Source organism: Netta rufina (assembly GCF_964035555.1).
Source record: "Netta rufina genome assembly, chromosome: 5".
Classification (NCBI taxonomy): domain Eukaryota; kingdom Metazoa; phylum Chordata; class Aves; order Anseriformes; family Anatidae; genus Netta; species Netta rufina.
In genome coordinates, this window is record NC_140128.1 from 43,631,669 (window position 1) to 43,646,321 (window position 14,653).

At 42.7% G+C, this 14,653-nt stretch overlaps 1 protein-coding gene across 1 annotated transcript; it reads left to right on the forward strand.

Annotated features, from left to right (window-relative positions):
* Nucleotides 1-262: 262 nt before the first annotated feature.
* Nucleotides 263-11,308, forward strand: MRPL23 (mitochondrial ribosomal protein L23). Its single transcript, XM_084288292.1, has 5 exons — nt 263-336; nt 430-552; nt 1,250-1,332; nt 3,155-3,228; nt 10,942-11,308. The coding sequence occupies exons 1-5, from the start codon at nt 278-280 to the stop codon at nt 11,104-11,106; spliced, it is 504 nt and encodes a 167-aa protein (XP_084144418.1). The 5' UTR covers nt 263-277; the 3' UTR covers nt 11,107-11,308.
* The last annotated feature ends 3,345 nt before the right edge of the window (nt 11,309-14,653 follow it).

Below are 14,653 nucleotides of genomic sequence, written 5' to 3' on the forward strand. Positions count from 1 at the left end.
CTGTCCCTCGCACCCCTGGCTTGTCGCTGTCCCACCCTTTGGGGCTGCGCTTCGCGAACTCCCTCAGCGACGCCATTTCACAGCCACGTTTCCCCACCCCTGCCCCGTGCCTAGCGCACCCCAAGCACCGCATCCCCTCTGTGGCGAGGGCGAGACCCCGCTGCCTCCTCCAAGGGCGAATGAGGTGGTGACCACCACCCCAAAAAAATCAAAAATACACAAAAACCACCCTCGTCGCCCCTCCGCTCCAGCAGAGGGCGAGAGCGGGAGCCCCTCCATGGCGGCGGCGCTTCCGGGCCGTGCCGCGGCCATGGCGGCGGGCGGCAGGCGGGCTGTGTGAGCGGGGCAGGGCGGCCGGGGAGGGCCGGGGCCGGGCTCGGTGGGCTTCGTGCCGCCGGGCGGTGTTTTACGGGCGTCCTCTCCCCGCAGGTACCCGCTGTTCCAGCTGGGCGGCCCCCAGCTGCGGATCTTCCGCCCCAACTTCTTCATGCTGGCGGTGCGGCCCGGCGTGCCGCAGCCCGAGGACACGGTGCAGTTCCGCGTCTCCATGGAGTGAGTGCACGGGGAGGACGGCCGCAGCCCGGCCGCGGGGTGCCCGGGGGTCCCCGCCGCTTCTGGAGCATCCCCCTGCGCCCAAAGCACCCCCCCTGTGGCTGAAGGAAGGGTATTGTGCACCAGGGAGGGCTTTGAGGGCGCTGGGCTAAGCAGGAGCTGTGCTTGGTTCCTCTCGGGGTGCTGGGAGGCTCTGGCTGCCCCGAGGTGGGGTGAGGAGGAAGGGAGAGGTGGTGGAGGTGGCCAGGAGGAGAAGAGGTGGTGTCCAGGTGCTAGTTTTGCAGGACTCCTTCGTCCTGGCTGCTCTGCTTCTACACGTAAAGGCCCACATGCCTGCAGCAGGCCCCAGGAACATTAGAAGTCACGTTCAGAAGCTTAGAAAGGATTCTCAGCACGGGCAGTCAGAAAGCCCACCCTGGCTCCCAGTACAGCAGGCATCTCGTGTTTTGATTGCTGAGGTGCCAGAGAATGAAGTGTTCAGCATTATTTCAATTTATGGGCTGTGAATTGCTGTAACAGTGTATGTTCCATGTTGGGTTTATACATCAGTGCAGTGAAACTACCTTGGTTGAAAGGGGAAGACATACCTATTCCAGACTGTTAACCTGCCTTTAAATACTGTGGCTATGTTCCGAATTTAGTTAAATATTTCTACTTTTCCTTCTTTCTTTCCCCAAAATGTTTTTTTGTTGCCTAGAATGACAAAAGTGGATATCAAGAATTACCTTGAAAAAATCTATAATGTGCCAGTAGCTGCTGTGAGGACCAGAATACAGTATGGTAAGTGCAGTTGAGTAATTCTCAGGGATAAATGCAGTTTACCTTTTCAGCCAGAAGAGGCTTTTCATGACAAAAGGTCTAGTAGCTTTCTACAAACTATGTTGCTGGTGGCAACTTCCAGCTCAGTTCTTTTTATTATTGTTACTTAAAACAAGTATGTACCACTTCATATGTAGTGCTTCATATTTGAATACTTTTATTAGGTTACAACAAAGTTTATTTTTAAAAATAAAAAAATGAATTTAAAAAGTCTTAAAATCTTGATCTGTATCTAACCCATGCCAAATACCTTTGTAGTTGCTACCATTTCTCCTTGAAGACCAGTGGATGTCTCACTTCAAAAGGAACTACTTCATGTATTTTAATAAAATTAGCAATTAAACTTATTTTTTAAGTCTAGGAAATAATAAGAGTTAAGATTACCTAGCATGCACAGAGAGGAGGTGTTATGGTCTAACTAAAGTCGAAATATGTAGAGAAAAAAAGTTATTCAATTAGACAAGTACAAAATATCAGAAACACATCTTTACAAACTTTTGGTTTTTCATAACCTGTAGTTACCACATTTCTACTACAGACTCGTATGCTTCCACTTACTGTATTTCTTCCTTGCACTACCATTGCTCAAAAAACCTCACCACCACCACAAAGAACCATTAAAAAGTCATTCTTAATTGAAATTATGTTGAACTCAGACTTGGAACAGAGGGACCCATCTCTGATTGAACTAGGCTAGAATTCTACAAAGTCACATTTACCTGTGAATGCCTCCCTTCCCAGAGTTTCTGTGACTGTATTTTGGATGTAGTGCAAAGTCAGGAATATATTTTTACGTCATGTATGTTTTTGATCACCAGGCAGTGCATTAATCAAATGGAGAGTGACTTGTTTGTTGGGACATCTTTGGTTGGATTCCTCTTTTGCATGCACTAATTCTAGCAAAGGAATTGATTGATGTGTTTATAATGGTAAGAGTAAGGACAAATTCAAAAGGGCATAAGGAAAAAGAGCTGTCGTAGTGAAAAATGGAGAATGAAAGAAAAAGCTTCAAGAGAAGGTTGTAAAAGTCAGAGCATCTAAAATAAGGAAAACATCATCTGCAATGTGTCTATGTAAAAATAAAATTAAATGAAATCCTAAGAGCAAACATGTTATTTCAAACAGCACTGAAAAATTATTGCTTTTGTCCATAAAACTGTCGAGTCCCTCGGTACTTAATGGAAGTGGTGGTAGAATGTCAGGAATAGAAGAGGAAAGGGGCTTAGAACGTCTCATAATTCAACAGCTTTAATGTTTGCCTAACATGCAAGGAGTAAATTGAACTTCCCACTCAGTTGTGCTTAGCATACTTTCAGTAAATGAAGGTGCTTTGATTTTTTGGGGTGTAGAATGTAATTTTCTGATAGGTAACGTGTGGAGCCTGCTCATTAGCTGGGCAGTAAAAATTGACAAGTTTGAAGCTGCTTCGTGGTCATTCCATGCTTGTCTTTCTGAAGCAGGTAATGTTGGCAGGACAGTTTATTTCTCCTGCCCCCCTACTCAGAAGACTTGCCTCCTTGCTTCTTTGCAAAATTTGTGACCATGAAGGCACAACAGCTGTCAGCAGCCCACGTCTGGTGATGCCTCCTCTCCTTACATGTCAGCAGTTTACCAACTTCAGTACGTTTTAGTAATTTTGATACTGCTGTGTGGTATCTATGTTGGTGCTGAAGAAGTAACCATCTTAATAAATCAAAACTGGTGCCCCCCCCCCCACCTTGGCTTTGCTTTGGGGTACTTGGAATTCCTGTAAAGTTAAAAATGGGACTGTTCATTTCTGCAGGTGCGAATAACAAGAGGAACCACAAGAATCAGAGAGTGAAGACACCAGATTACAAGGTTGCCTATGTACAGCTGGTGAGTTAATATGGATGCTTGCAGGAAAAGAAGGGGCTCTTTGTCAGCCAAGCTACAAGTAATGCTTGGTGAATTGTCCAATTAGCTGACTGTTTCTTCCACTCCTCTAATGAAGGCATTTTCTTTAATATGTTCCAGAACATACAAAGGCATTCACTAATTTAAATGACTTAGTTTGACAAACAAATTTAAACAAATTGTTTATTTTCTAGTACCATTTGTGTCTGAGGCCTGTATGTAAGTTAGGGCCTGGTGTCATATGGCGCTGCTTTGTCAGCGAATTTCATGCTGACCCTGTACTCTCCGTGCTGGAAGGTTCATGGCTTGTGTGGTTGATTGCTGAAATGCCCAGTAAGTGAAAGAATATATTGTAAAGGTGGGGAACTTTTTATTAAAGCTCTTTGGATCTCCAAGAAGACTTAAGGCGTATTCCCTGGAGAGCTTTTAGTCATGTCTAACAAGTGTGCTTTGTGGCTAAACTGGGTTCTGAAACGTATATTGGTTGCCCAGTGGAAAAGGTGCTTCATGTTCTTACAAGTTTCTTTCATAACAGGGGCACATTACAGTTCTGTCTTCTCTTGGGCTTACCTGTCTACAAGTAAGAAAGAAATGCCACCGGTGATAGAAAAGCCCTTCGCGTACCAAAATTACTTTAAAGGAATGCTATTTATGGTTGTAAAACCAAAAGTTCAAAGTTGCTGTTGGCAACACAAGCTCAATGTTACTCTGTCCTGGGACAAGGAGTCAGTGTGGGGGAACATTGCGTGATCTTATAGCATAAAGATTGCGTAAGAGTTTGTAAGGACTTGGGGTCAAATTAAAGATGCGTAGACAATGGGAGATCTGATTTTTTTTTTTTTTTTTTTAATTTTTGATTTTAAATTAGCTTAGAAAAATATTCTCTAAGCCCTTTCTAGGGAAGGGAGTGGAAAGAAAAATGAGGACTCTGTTTTTGTAGACAGCCCTTATCTTTAAAAGAACAGTATAAAAAACAGCGTTGATAGGAAGTAACGGTTTTATGTTTAGATGAGGACTAAGCTTGATTCACTGTGCTGAAGTTAAAGGCAATGTCATCTTCACCAGGATTTACATTGTGATAGTAAAATTCACATGCCTTTTTCAAGGAACAGGCCCTGTGTCGGTAGACAAATTCTCCCTAGTGGAGGGAAGGCTATTACCTGTGCAGGGTTTTTGTCTGTGAAAGTTCAGGTATGACTGATTTATTAAGAACACAGCTGAAGAATTGAATGTCAGGAGTGATTTTGTATTGTACAAGTTGCTTTCTCTGTGTGTTATTCGTTAGTAGGTAATTGCAGGCACTTTACATTGCCATAGCCTCTTGCTGGTGATGGCATTGCTTTTGGAGGCTTGTTCCCCAAGATTGAAGCAGACATGCATCTCTACTGAACCTTGGTCAGTTCTCAACTTTTATTTTCCTATATTTAATGTAGTCTTGTTTCTGTGTCTGCTGAGTTGCGAAGGGAAGCAGTCTGCAACCCACGGATAAATTCAGTGGAAAGCCAAATGCTGCTACTCTGTGGAGGAAGCCACTCATTTAAGGCAGTGCCTTTGAATGTTTATTTCAGATCAAACTTCTGAACCTAGAATAGTTGCCATCACCTTGTGGGTAACTGCAGTGGAATGGAGAATGCACAAAGCCCTGTGGTACTGTGGCTGAGGAGTGTTTCTGGTACCTGAGAGAGCAGGTGTCTTTTACTGTGTTGTCCTATCCAGTGACATCATCCTCAGTTTTTAAAGAATGCCACGTTTTCATCTCTCCCATGAAATAGGTTAGGGGACTGCATTTTACTTTTTGTTGTACAGCATCCCGAGTGAGGGAATTCTGACCATTTATCTAGATTTCATCAGTGAAACTTGGTCTGCCTGTTTTCTTTTCACATCGTCCTGTCCTCTTTGCTCTCTTTTCTCTTACTGTTGCTGTCTGTGAGCTCTAACATTTAGGTTTGTCTTTTTTTTTTTTTTTTCCCCCTCTTTTGTTCTTTGCTTTTCTTCAGTAGTTCTGGTGTCTCAGACAATGAGCTCCCAGTTCTGTGTTCACACCAGCTTTAAACAGTGAGTGAGGCCAGAAACCCAGTGTCATTTCTGAAACTGAAGGTTTTCCCTTCATTCATGGTGTGATTCAGGCCAAAACAGGCCCCATGCAGTCCATTGTTAATATCTGCCTAATTTAGGAAAGTTTGGTAACCACTGTAAAACCCATTTTTTCATTAGAATTATTTTGCATCTGCCGTGAGTCAGAGTAGCAGGGCTTTCCCACCATTTTTACCAGCTGTGTTTTCCCTCATTAATCCAGTTTCAAGTTAAAACTGCTTATGACTGGAAAAATAAGTATGTGTTTTTGGAAGGTTTTGGGTTGATCTTCCTGTTGCCCACTAGGTGGAAGTATTGCTCTTCCCAGTGCGACTTGGAAGCAGTCCTGGTGTGGTTTACCTGAATGAAATTGAGTGTATTTCTTATGACTAGTTATGCTTGCCTGCTTCATAAAACATCATCATATGTGTCCCAGCACAACATACGTATCTATTAGCTTACCACAAGTGTCTCAAAGGTGGAGGGTACGTGAAGTCATAGCCGATACACCCTTAGGTGTCAGATTAGTGCCTCAGCTGCTCCATATGTAAGAATTGTTGTCCTTTCCTTTCCAAATACTATTTCTTGGAGATTCAGAGCTGTTTACTTTATTCTCAGGCTGTAACTGGACAAATACATGACCAGTCCAAGCATAATATTTTCACACTAAAAAAATACCTCAAATCATAGAAGGCTGTGGATCAACAATATCTTGCCATTCCAGAGCCTGCCTGCCTTTTTTCCCCTTTTGGAATGTGGTGAGAAAGGTTTAAGTTTAAGGCTTATCAAATGCTACTTTTAAATGCTATTTGATTTTTTAATTAAAAATATGTATCTTTTCCAAGTAGCTAAAATGAAAGTAATTAAGCAGCCTTTCTCTTTACTCAAATAGAGTTGTAATTATCCTAATATTACTAAAAAAAAAAAAAAAAAAAAAGCCAGTGGGAAACTTTACAGTTGCATCAACATCAGGGAAATTAAAAAAAACAACAACATCCCCTCCTCCTCCTTCACTGTTCTCACTCTGTAGCTCAACAGGTGTTAGCACCCGTGGGAGCTCAACTGTAGACAAGCCTCTGGAATCCAGACCTATTTTTAATTAAACCTGTTTTGAGAAATCTAATGGAGATGGCTGTAAAAAGGAGTCTGACCTTGTCAACATTAGGACTAACACCTATTTAGCTGCATGAATGATGGCACCGGTGGGAACATTTTTGCAAATGTTTTCTCCTCAAACCCAGCCTAGTGTGTCCTGTATGTTCTTATTAATTAACCCATTTGCACATCAGATGTGACAGCAGTTTTCATTTGACATGTAATGAATTCAGAGGAAACTTGGATGCCCTGTGTGCTGTGTCATTCCTGCGTGGGTTCTGCAGTTGCTTTCAGTGCTGTTCTGCCATACGTTTTAACATCAGATGTTACCAAGTGCAATAGCAGGAGAATTGTTGAAATGCACTGGATTATTAAACTGAGCTGCATTTGCTGCTACTGCTGGACTGAATCCCGTGCTGTTGGGAGTCCAACATTTTTTTAGTTAACGATACTATAAACATCACTTTTCTCCTAATTCTGAAGGACAGTAGTAAGTGCTTCAATTATCTAAATAATCAGAAGACCTCACAGTTGTTTACATGATCAGTGTTTGCTGCGTCATTCCTACACAATAATATCTGTGCTGACCTTCCATTCCTAAACTTTTCAGAGGACGCAAAGGTCAGAAAGTACAAGTGAGTTTGTGCTGGATAATCCTCCTAGCAATTTTCTGACATGAGGTTCAGCAGTGGAAAGGCTAACACTTGACTTCATAGGCCTAATTGTGGTCACTTAACCTCCCATTAAAATGAATGGAGGCAATTTGTACCACTTCATGTTGTAACTCCTTCTGCAAACTCAGAGAAACAAGGTGTGTTTTCAACCTTTATAACCAAGAAGACTTGACATCTAAGATGAAAATATGTTTGGTGCTTAGGTCTCTTGTTATCTTGAAGGATTTTAGTATTTAATAAAGGAATCCTCTTAAGACCATGTATATAAATCAGTTTTACATTTGGGTACGGCTGAAACGAGGATTAGATTTGTGCAGGAGTAGAAGTTTAATGGCTCCCATTTCTGCAATCTAAACACTGGACCACACATCTCACTTATACATAACCTTAGAATTTGTAGAAAGAAGGGAGGTCTCTGGGAAGGCCCTAAATTTAGAATACCGACATGTAAAATCATCACAATGACTTTATTTTTAGGTGCTTTAATAATGCTTCTATGACTTCATTGCTCCATTTATTTATTTATCTTTCTTTGTCTAACATTATAAGAGCTCATTTAGATATTAGAGGATGTGGAGGGAGAGCTTATCCTGACAGACTCCAGAGGTATCACCTCACATTGCTGTACTGCTGGTAAAACAATTTTTTCACCATCCAATTCCAAGACAGACTAAATTATCTGAGTAAAATAGCTTTTTTTTTCTTTTTCTTTTTTTTTTTTTTTCCCCCCAGTGTTTGTCTTTTTTATGGTGCTTTCTTTTAGCACAACTGTTAGAAAAGAGGCTGCTCTCATCTACACTTTTCTCTGTGCTTCTGACTAAGGTAACTGTGCTGGCAGAAGTTCTAAACGAAGACCTAATCCTAGCTTTTTCAGAGGCCATTTCAGTTTATGAATTTCAGTAAATCAGTGATGAAAGGGGAGACTGGTTAAACAGCTTGCAAAAGGTAAAACATTGAATAAATGTAAGGGTTAGGAATAAGAATGCAAAATTTTGCTTCCTAGTTAAATATGCCAGTAGTTCATGCTCTAGCAGTTTGGAAACCAAGTAAAACACCCACACTGATGAACGAAGTAGAAATTCAGTTGTTTGCTTTATTTTGGTTAGGATTTCATTTGAAGGAGGCATTTAACTTAGCTGGCAGATGGTTGCTGTCGGGAAGGGAAAACTTACAAAGAAAAAAGTCTACTTTAAGCAGGACTGCATAAGGGAGTGATATCCCTCTATTCCTGTGGTAGGCATTGTTTTGAGAAGGTGGCAGATGAGCTAAACAACTGGTAGCCTCTGGCATCATGCTGAAGATGCATCGAATGTAAATATGCCTGGATAGACTCTCAGCCTTTTATGTAAGTCGATGCCTTTTGGTATTTTTGAAATTTTGAAATACCCAAGATGAAAACTAGCTACTGAGCATGCACAACAGCTATTTTTCATACAGCTTTCATCACTCCAGAGTCTTACAGTGCAGTGTTACTGCATAGTATTGTTACTTAAGATTTATCAACCTTCAGTTCTCAGGGTGTAATGTCTTGGCTGTTTCGAATCGTGTCTGGCTGCCAGCCAAGATCAGAATTTCTTCACAAAACAAGAGCTGGAAAGAGCCAACTTGTCTGTGCTGATTTTGATTTATTAAAAGACTCCAGATACAGATTGACATTTTCAGCTCAATATTTGACTTTCACCAGCCTTGAAATGGGAACTGTGAGCACTTTGATAAACAGCTGAAAGGTTTGCCTGGTTTCACTATAGTTTCTGTGCATATCCTTTTTAGTTTTTTTCCTCTTTTAAAAATAATGACTGTTTTGCAATGCTTAGTGAATTAACCATGAATGTTGTTAGTATGCTTTAGGGACAGCTTTCCTTCACTCTCCAATAAGAGCAGTGCTTTGGTGCTGGAAGCATACCAGAATGGAAGTGCTGCATAACAAGAACAGCCCCTTACTACACTGTTACCAACATAAATAGTTCTCAAATTTTCAGTGTAGGTGGTATGCCTACCATGTTAGCCTGAATTGTTTTCCAACTTGTTTCACTAAAATGGCTTCCTCTCCAGGATGGATGAGTCCTTAGAATCGGCCTCCTCTGTCCTATGGGTCCCACAGGGCTGAGCAACCTGCCTGCAGTGCAATTAAAATGCAGTAATTTTTTGTAATGTAAACAAATTCTTTTCCAAATGCTTGAGTGTGCCAAACTCTTGGGCAGCCCTTTGCCTCAAGGGTGCTTGCTGCTGATCCTACTACAGGAAGAGCATCAGTAGGCTATGGCGTTGGGATTGTTCAAGGCCATTGATAAGGCCTGTTGCTGTGCCTCAAAATGGAGCTATGCTTCAGTTGTCATAGGACAGCTATTATAAGCATACCTGGTGGTAGTTTACAGGTACAAAAGAGTTGAAACCCCCGAGTGTACGGTGTGGAAAGGAAAACCATGATTTGTTCCACTTGATCTTATCCAGGCTAGAATCTAGGAAAGCGCAATGTACACAGCAGCTCCCTTGTTGTTTTTGTAGTATGGTCAGGCTCTTAGGAAACCCCCAAGAAGTATGCACTACAAAAACAACCGGAGCATTGCTGGGTATGAGTTGATATTTCCTAGATTCTAGTCTGGATAAGCTCAACTGGGATAAGTCATGGTTTTTCTTTCCAAAGTGTATGCTTGAGGTTTAAATTCTTTCACACCTGTAAATGACCCTGTTGAGTGTATATGGCTAAATGGAACATAGCACACATTCAGCTGGGTTAGGGACATGGTGGCAGGGTTTTTTTTAATTTAATTATGTCACATTTCTTATCTCAAAATGCAGCATAGGTAGCCGTGTTGTGGAAGGCTTATTTTATCTCTTTTGTGGAACCATTTTGTAACTGGGCCTCTGGTTCAGTTATTTTTATTGCACAAATAGAAAGAGTGGCTGACCTGAAAAAACTGTGTTCCTCTGAAGCAATTGCATGCTTTTGTTGAGATTTCTATATGTAGTATTCTGCCAGAGAAGTTAATGTATGATAAGATTTGTAACTATTCCGGAGAATAATTTTAAGAGTTATGAGCTATCAGTTATGAGTTTTATTATGCGGAGTCCCATATGGAATGCAAAGGAATGGAAGGGTGATACTGTTGAGTTTAATGAAGTTGTGCTTAGTGCAAACACCACTAAAACGTAAGTAGATAATGTTAATGGGATAGAACATTTCCACAGAATAATGGTTTCCTGCTGTTAGATAAAAACCAGAAACCAAGCAAATGTTTATTTTCCAAGTGGGAGACATAGATCTGATGATGATGTTACACTAAAATGACTTGTCTGTTAGGCAGAATGACTGATGCAGATGTAATCACTTTAATCTCATCAGTGATGTATTAGACAGATTGTTCCCACTGTAATTATTTTACACTGCAGACTTTATTCCTGTTGATAAGAGACCTCTGATATCTGTTACTCTGTATTCCCACATTACACCCCATAGTAACAGCTGCTAGGTCTGTTCTTTCTGATCCTTAGACAAGATTTAAACAGCTATAGCTGCGACTCATACCCAAAGTATTAATATAATGAATGCTTGCCCTGCCTGTATTTCCTCCGATGGTATGACTTTAACAAAATTACTTACTTTGCTCGTCTTGCTTTTACGGTGTGGCTCCTGCAACATCTCTGAGGTGGTTCAGCATCTTGAAGATGTGTCCATCTCCTGACCATTCATTCTGTAAAGAAGGATGCCAGTGTCTTAATTTGCACACAGAAGAGAAGAGGCTGAAAGTTAGCTTGTGGAGGAGGGATATATGTGTATCTTGGGGAAAGCAGTGGAAAGAGATCTTGGGAGTGCCTCTTAAGGCACCATTTTGACCATTTGTTTTCTTTTTAGGGCAAAGGACAAACCTTTCAGTTTCCCAACCTGTTTCCAGAGAAAGAACAAGACGAAGAAGCTCAATCTTTTGATGACTTCAGGAAGAAATATCTAGAGAAAGAGCAGAAGATCCAGAAGGGTGACCCCAGACGAAGTGGAGTTCCCGATTGGTTTGGACTTTGATGCCAGCCAGTTTAATGAACAAGCCAGCTGCCTTTCTGTAGGCTCAGAGGAATTTTGGTCAGCAGAACTTGAACTCTCCTCTTCTTGTAATGACCAAGGGTTTATTCTTGAGCAGCCCTTGCTAGAGTGTCTTTTTTCCTGGCTATTTGTGCACGACTACAACAAAATGGCCCTAAAGAAATAAAAAGGTAAAATAAATCTGCATCAGATCTTCCCTGTGAACTTGTGGACCATTTCTGAAATGTGGAATTGCTTCTTGTTTCTGAATGAGAGTGTCACTGTGCTTACCTTGTTCCTGCTTCTACAGGTCATTTGAGTGGAAGTAGGAGGCGTTTCATTTCTCAAGTTAAGTGTGGTTGGCATTGAATGTTACTTAAAAATGGCAGGATAAGACAGCTGGAGGTGGACAAGAAAACTTGTAGGTTATTAGACTGTAGGCTCAGGATGTAGGGTTCCCTTATTATCAGTTATGGTGTCTTTTACTATCCTGTGCATTGCCTTTCTTCCAAAGTGACCCCCTTTCCTGGGGATGCGTATGTAGCCTGATTTCACTCCTGCGTTAATGGCCGTGTGGCATTTTGGGGCAGGTTTTATTGGCTAGGCTTGTGGCTGGGCATGTGTGTGATCCCCAGAAGCTTCAGGGAATGGACAGACACAGTGCAGTCTCTGCTGGCTGTTGTGCAATGCAGGTAGTTGCCTTCTGTGACCGCTCTGCCCCAGGAACGTTTCAGGGCACAGTTGTGCTAGTATTCCTTACCCTGCCCACAGCTACCTTGCAGTGCTGGCAAGAGTCCTGTGTAGACACAGTTGTATTGGCATAAAAATGCTTCTGCAAGTGTAGACTGCTTTGTGCTCCGGACTAGTAAAAAGACTCCTTTTACTTCTTCTGGTGCAACTCCCTTTACTTCCAAGTTGCTGATGCCAGGGCAGTGGTAGAACTTTTCTAGGCCTTCAGGGCTGCCACGTTTAGTTTTTTTTTGTTTCTTGGCTCTGCAGCTGTTTTTCCTTGCTCTGATGAGGATATTTCCTCTTTGCCTTTGTCAAGGAACGTGCTCTGCCAGTGTGTCAGAAACAGTCAGGGGGGGAAGGAGGGCCAGGAAGGACTTTGCTGTGGATAGAAGGAAGGATGCGTTTCTGCAGGCCATTGGCCACAGTGCCAGCACGTGCAGGGTTAAACACCCAGCTAAAGTTTCCCTTGCTTCTGAATGCTGCCACTCAGAGCAATTGGCAGGGCAGTGAATGAGCCCTCGCCTTGCCTTGAATGCTTCTACCGGGTGCTCTCCATTATTGTTCTGTGTCTGAACTTCTTGTTTGGACAGCTAGCAAGATGTTTACAAGGAAACAGCTGTTCCCCAGAGAGGCAATCCAAGTAGGATTTTACGCACCCCCTTCTGTTCATTAGTCGCCTCTTTCCCCCTGCTACTTCCCCTCTGCGCGACAGTCCATCTCCTTCTGCGGTTTGTTGCTTACAGCTTCAGTGATTCTCCCACCCTCCTCTTTGTCCAGCTTCCAGGGGGGATCTGCACGATGGTCTGTGTAAGTTAGCTGGTGCTTAGAGAGATGCTCTCAGAGAGGAGGGAGATAAGGGAGGATTTGCTACTCCTAGCCTGCCAGCAGTTACAATAGTAGATGTGGAAAAATACTGAGTTCTCCGAAAACAGCCCGGGTGTTTGGCATATCTGCAAAGCCAACACTTCCAGAGTTTTGTAGCGACATGTAAAACTCCAGGTTAAATCAGGAGCTGACCTGCAGTTTTAAAGCAGGAGGACTGAACTTGTCTAGATAAAAGGGTTTCTCTCCTGCAGTACACAGTTTTCCCCGCAGCCCTCCTTCCTTTATTTGTGTTTTGGTTTTGTTTTTTAATGGGGTTGTTTTTCAAACTCTCACCTCCATTTAGAATAATGGGGCTGGGGCTTTGCCTCTATGGTATAATATTATAGAGTTTGCTATTTTTTCATCACTTTCCTTTGTGGTGGCTTCCAATATAGGTAACTCCATCTTCACCATGGTGATGGTAAAATGAAAAGAGTTCATCTAGTGCTGCCATATATCTTCCTAGCTGGCTGGTCAGCCTTGAGCAAGCAAACAGTCAGGTATGTGATAGTTCTGGATGAGTGAGGCTGTGCTCCATGTGGTAGGTGTAACAGCAAGTAATATATTAACCATCAGCCTCTCTGCCTTCCCTGTTGTGGTCCTCAGGAGAGGTTGGAGTCACCAGCTCCTGTACTGGCATTGAGAACCCAAGCTGAGAGGAGTTTATTTGCAGTACCAAATATGCGCTAGGCTGAGTGAGTATCAAAAGTCACAGGGCAGGTCTGCCGTGCTTTGCTGCTCTGATTTCTTCATGGGTGATTAATTTTTAGCTCATGTTCAAAACAGGTTTCTGACTGGAGTGACACAAAAGGACAGAAATAGAGAGATGAGTGTACCCGTATCTATATGAAGTTGCTGCAACCCAATTCTGGCAGATATTCAAGCTACTTGAGAGAGAACTTTTGTTACCAGCTACCTCTAAGCTAGTATACCTGTGAAGTTAAGGTAAGGTTTAAAAAAAGAAAATTCAAAGCCCTGTTTGCTTTGATGCTCCAGATTGCCATGGAAGCAGGATTATGAAGATGCCAACTCCTTCCAGTCCCTTGTTGGCCAGTATTTTAGAGGAAGTGCCAGTTCTTAATATAACATGGTGCTTCACTGGTCTGTACAGGTAGGTTAGAAGATAATGCAAGCAGTGCTTGAATACGAAGTCAGGGTTTGTGCCACGTATCAGAGAAGCACAGCAGATGAGTGATGAAGCGAGGAGAACAAGGGATCACGTTGTGATACGTTCTGTAGCTGCGTTGACTGAATCATGCTCGTTCCAGCACATCCTGATGTTTTGGGTGATGCAAGGGTTCGGCAGATCCTGTGAGCAGCCCTGTTTTCAGAGGTGTCGAGCTGTCCTTGGCAATGTCCACAGCCGTACCTGCGGGCTGGGGGTTCACATAGACGTATGAGTAACTTCTCCAAGGACCAAAGTAATGACTTGGTTGAAGGGGCTGATGCTCGCTGTGATGCAGGAGAAGCCACGTCCTGCACTTGGCGTGCACGGCTCTGCAGCTGCTGGCTGCGGTGACGTGCAGGGGAGGTGCTGAGCGCAGTTTTGTTCCCCTCTGTACGTGTGCAACCCCCCTAAGAGAGCAGTGTGCTGGAACAGTCAGCGGATGCGCAGTTGTCTGCGTAGGCCACTCCGGTGGAGAAAGGCACCCAGCTACGATCAGGGTTGTCTCAGCAATGCCAGTATGCTTCAGAGGGAACGTGCAGTTGCTTTTTTGTTTGATTGTATTTATTATTTTTTTAAATCAAACTGAAATGAGCTGCAGAGACAGTGACTTCATAGACTGGTTTTATTAATATTACAGTTTTGAAACGAGTTTTCCTTTGTAGCTCCTGCTCAGGTCCTGCTGATAGGTTCCTTGTGGATCATGTTAAGAATATGTGGGTGTGTACAGGTGACAAAATTCCCGTGTCTTCTAACCTCTTGTCACCTGAGCCTTACCACATGACCTCA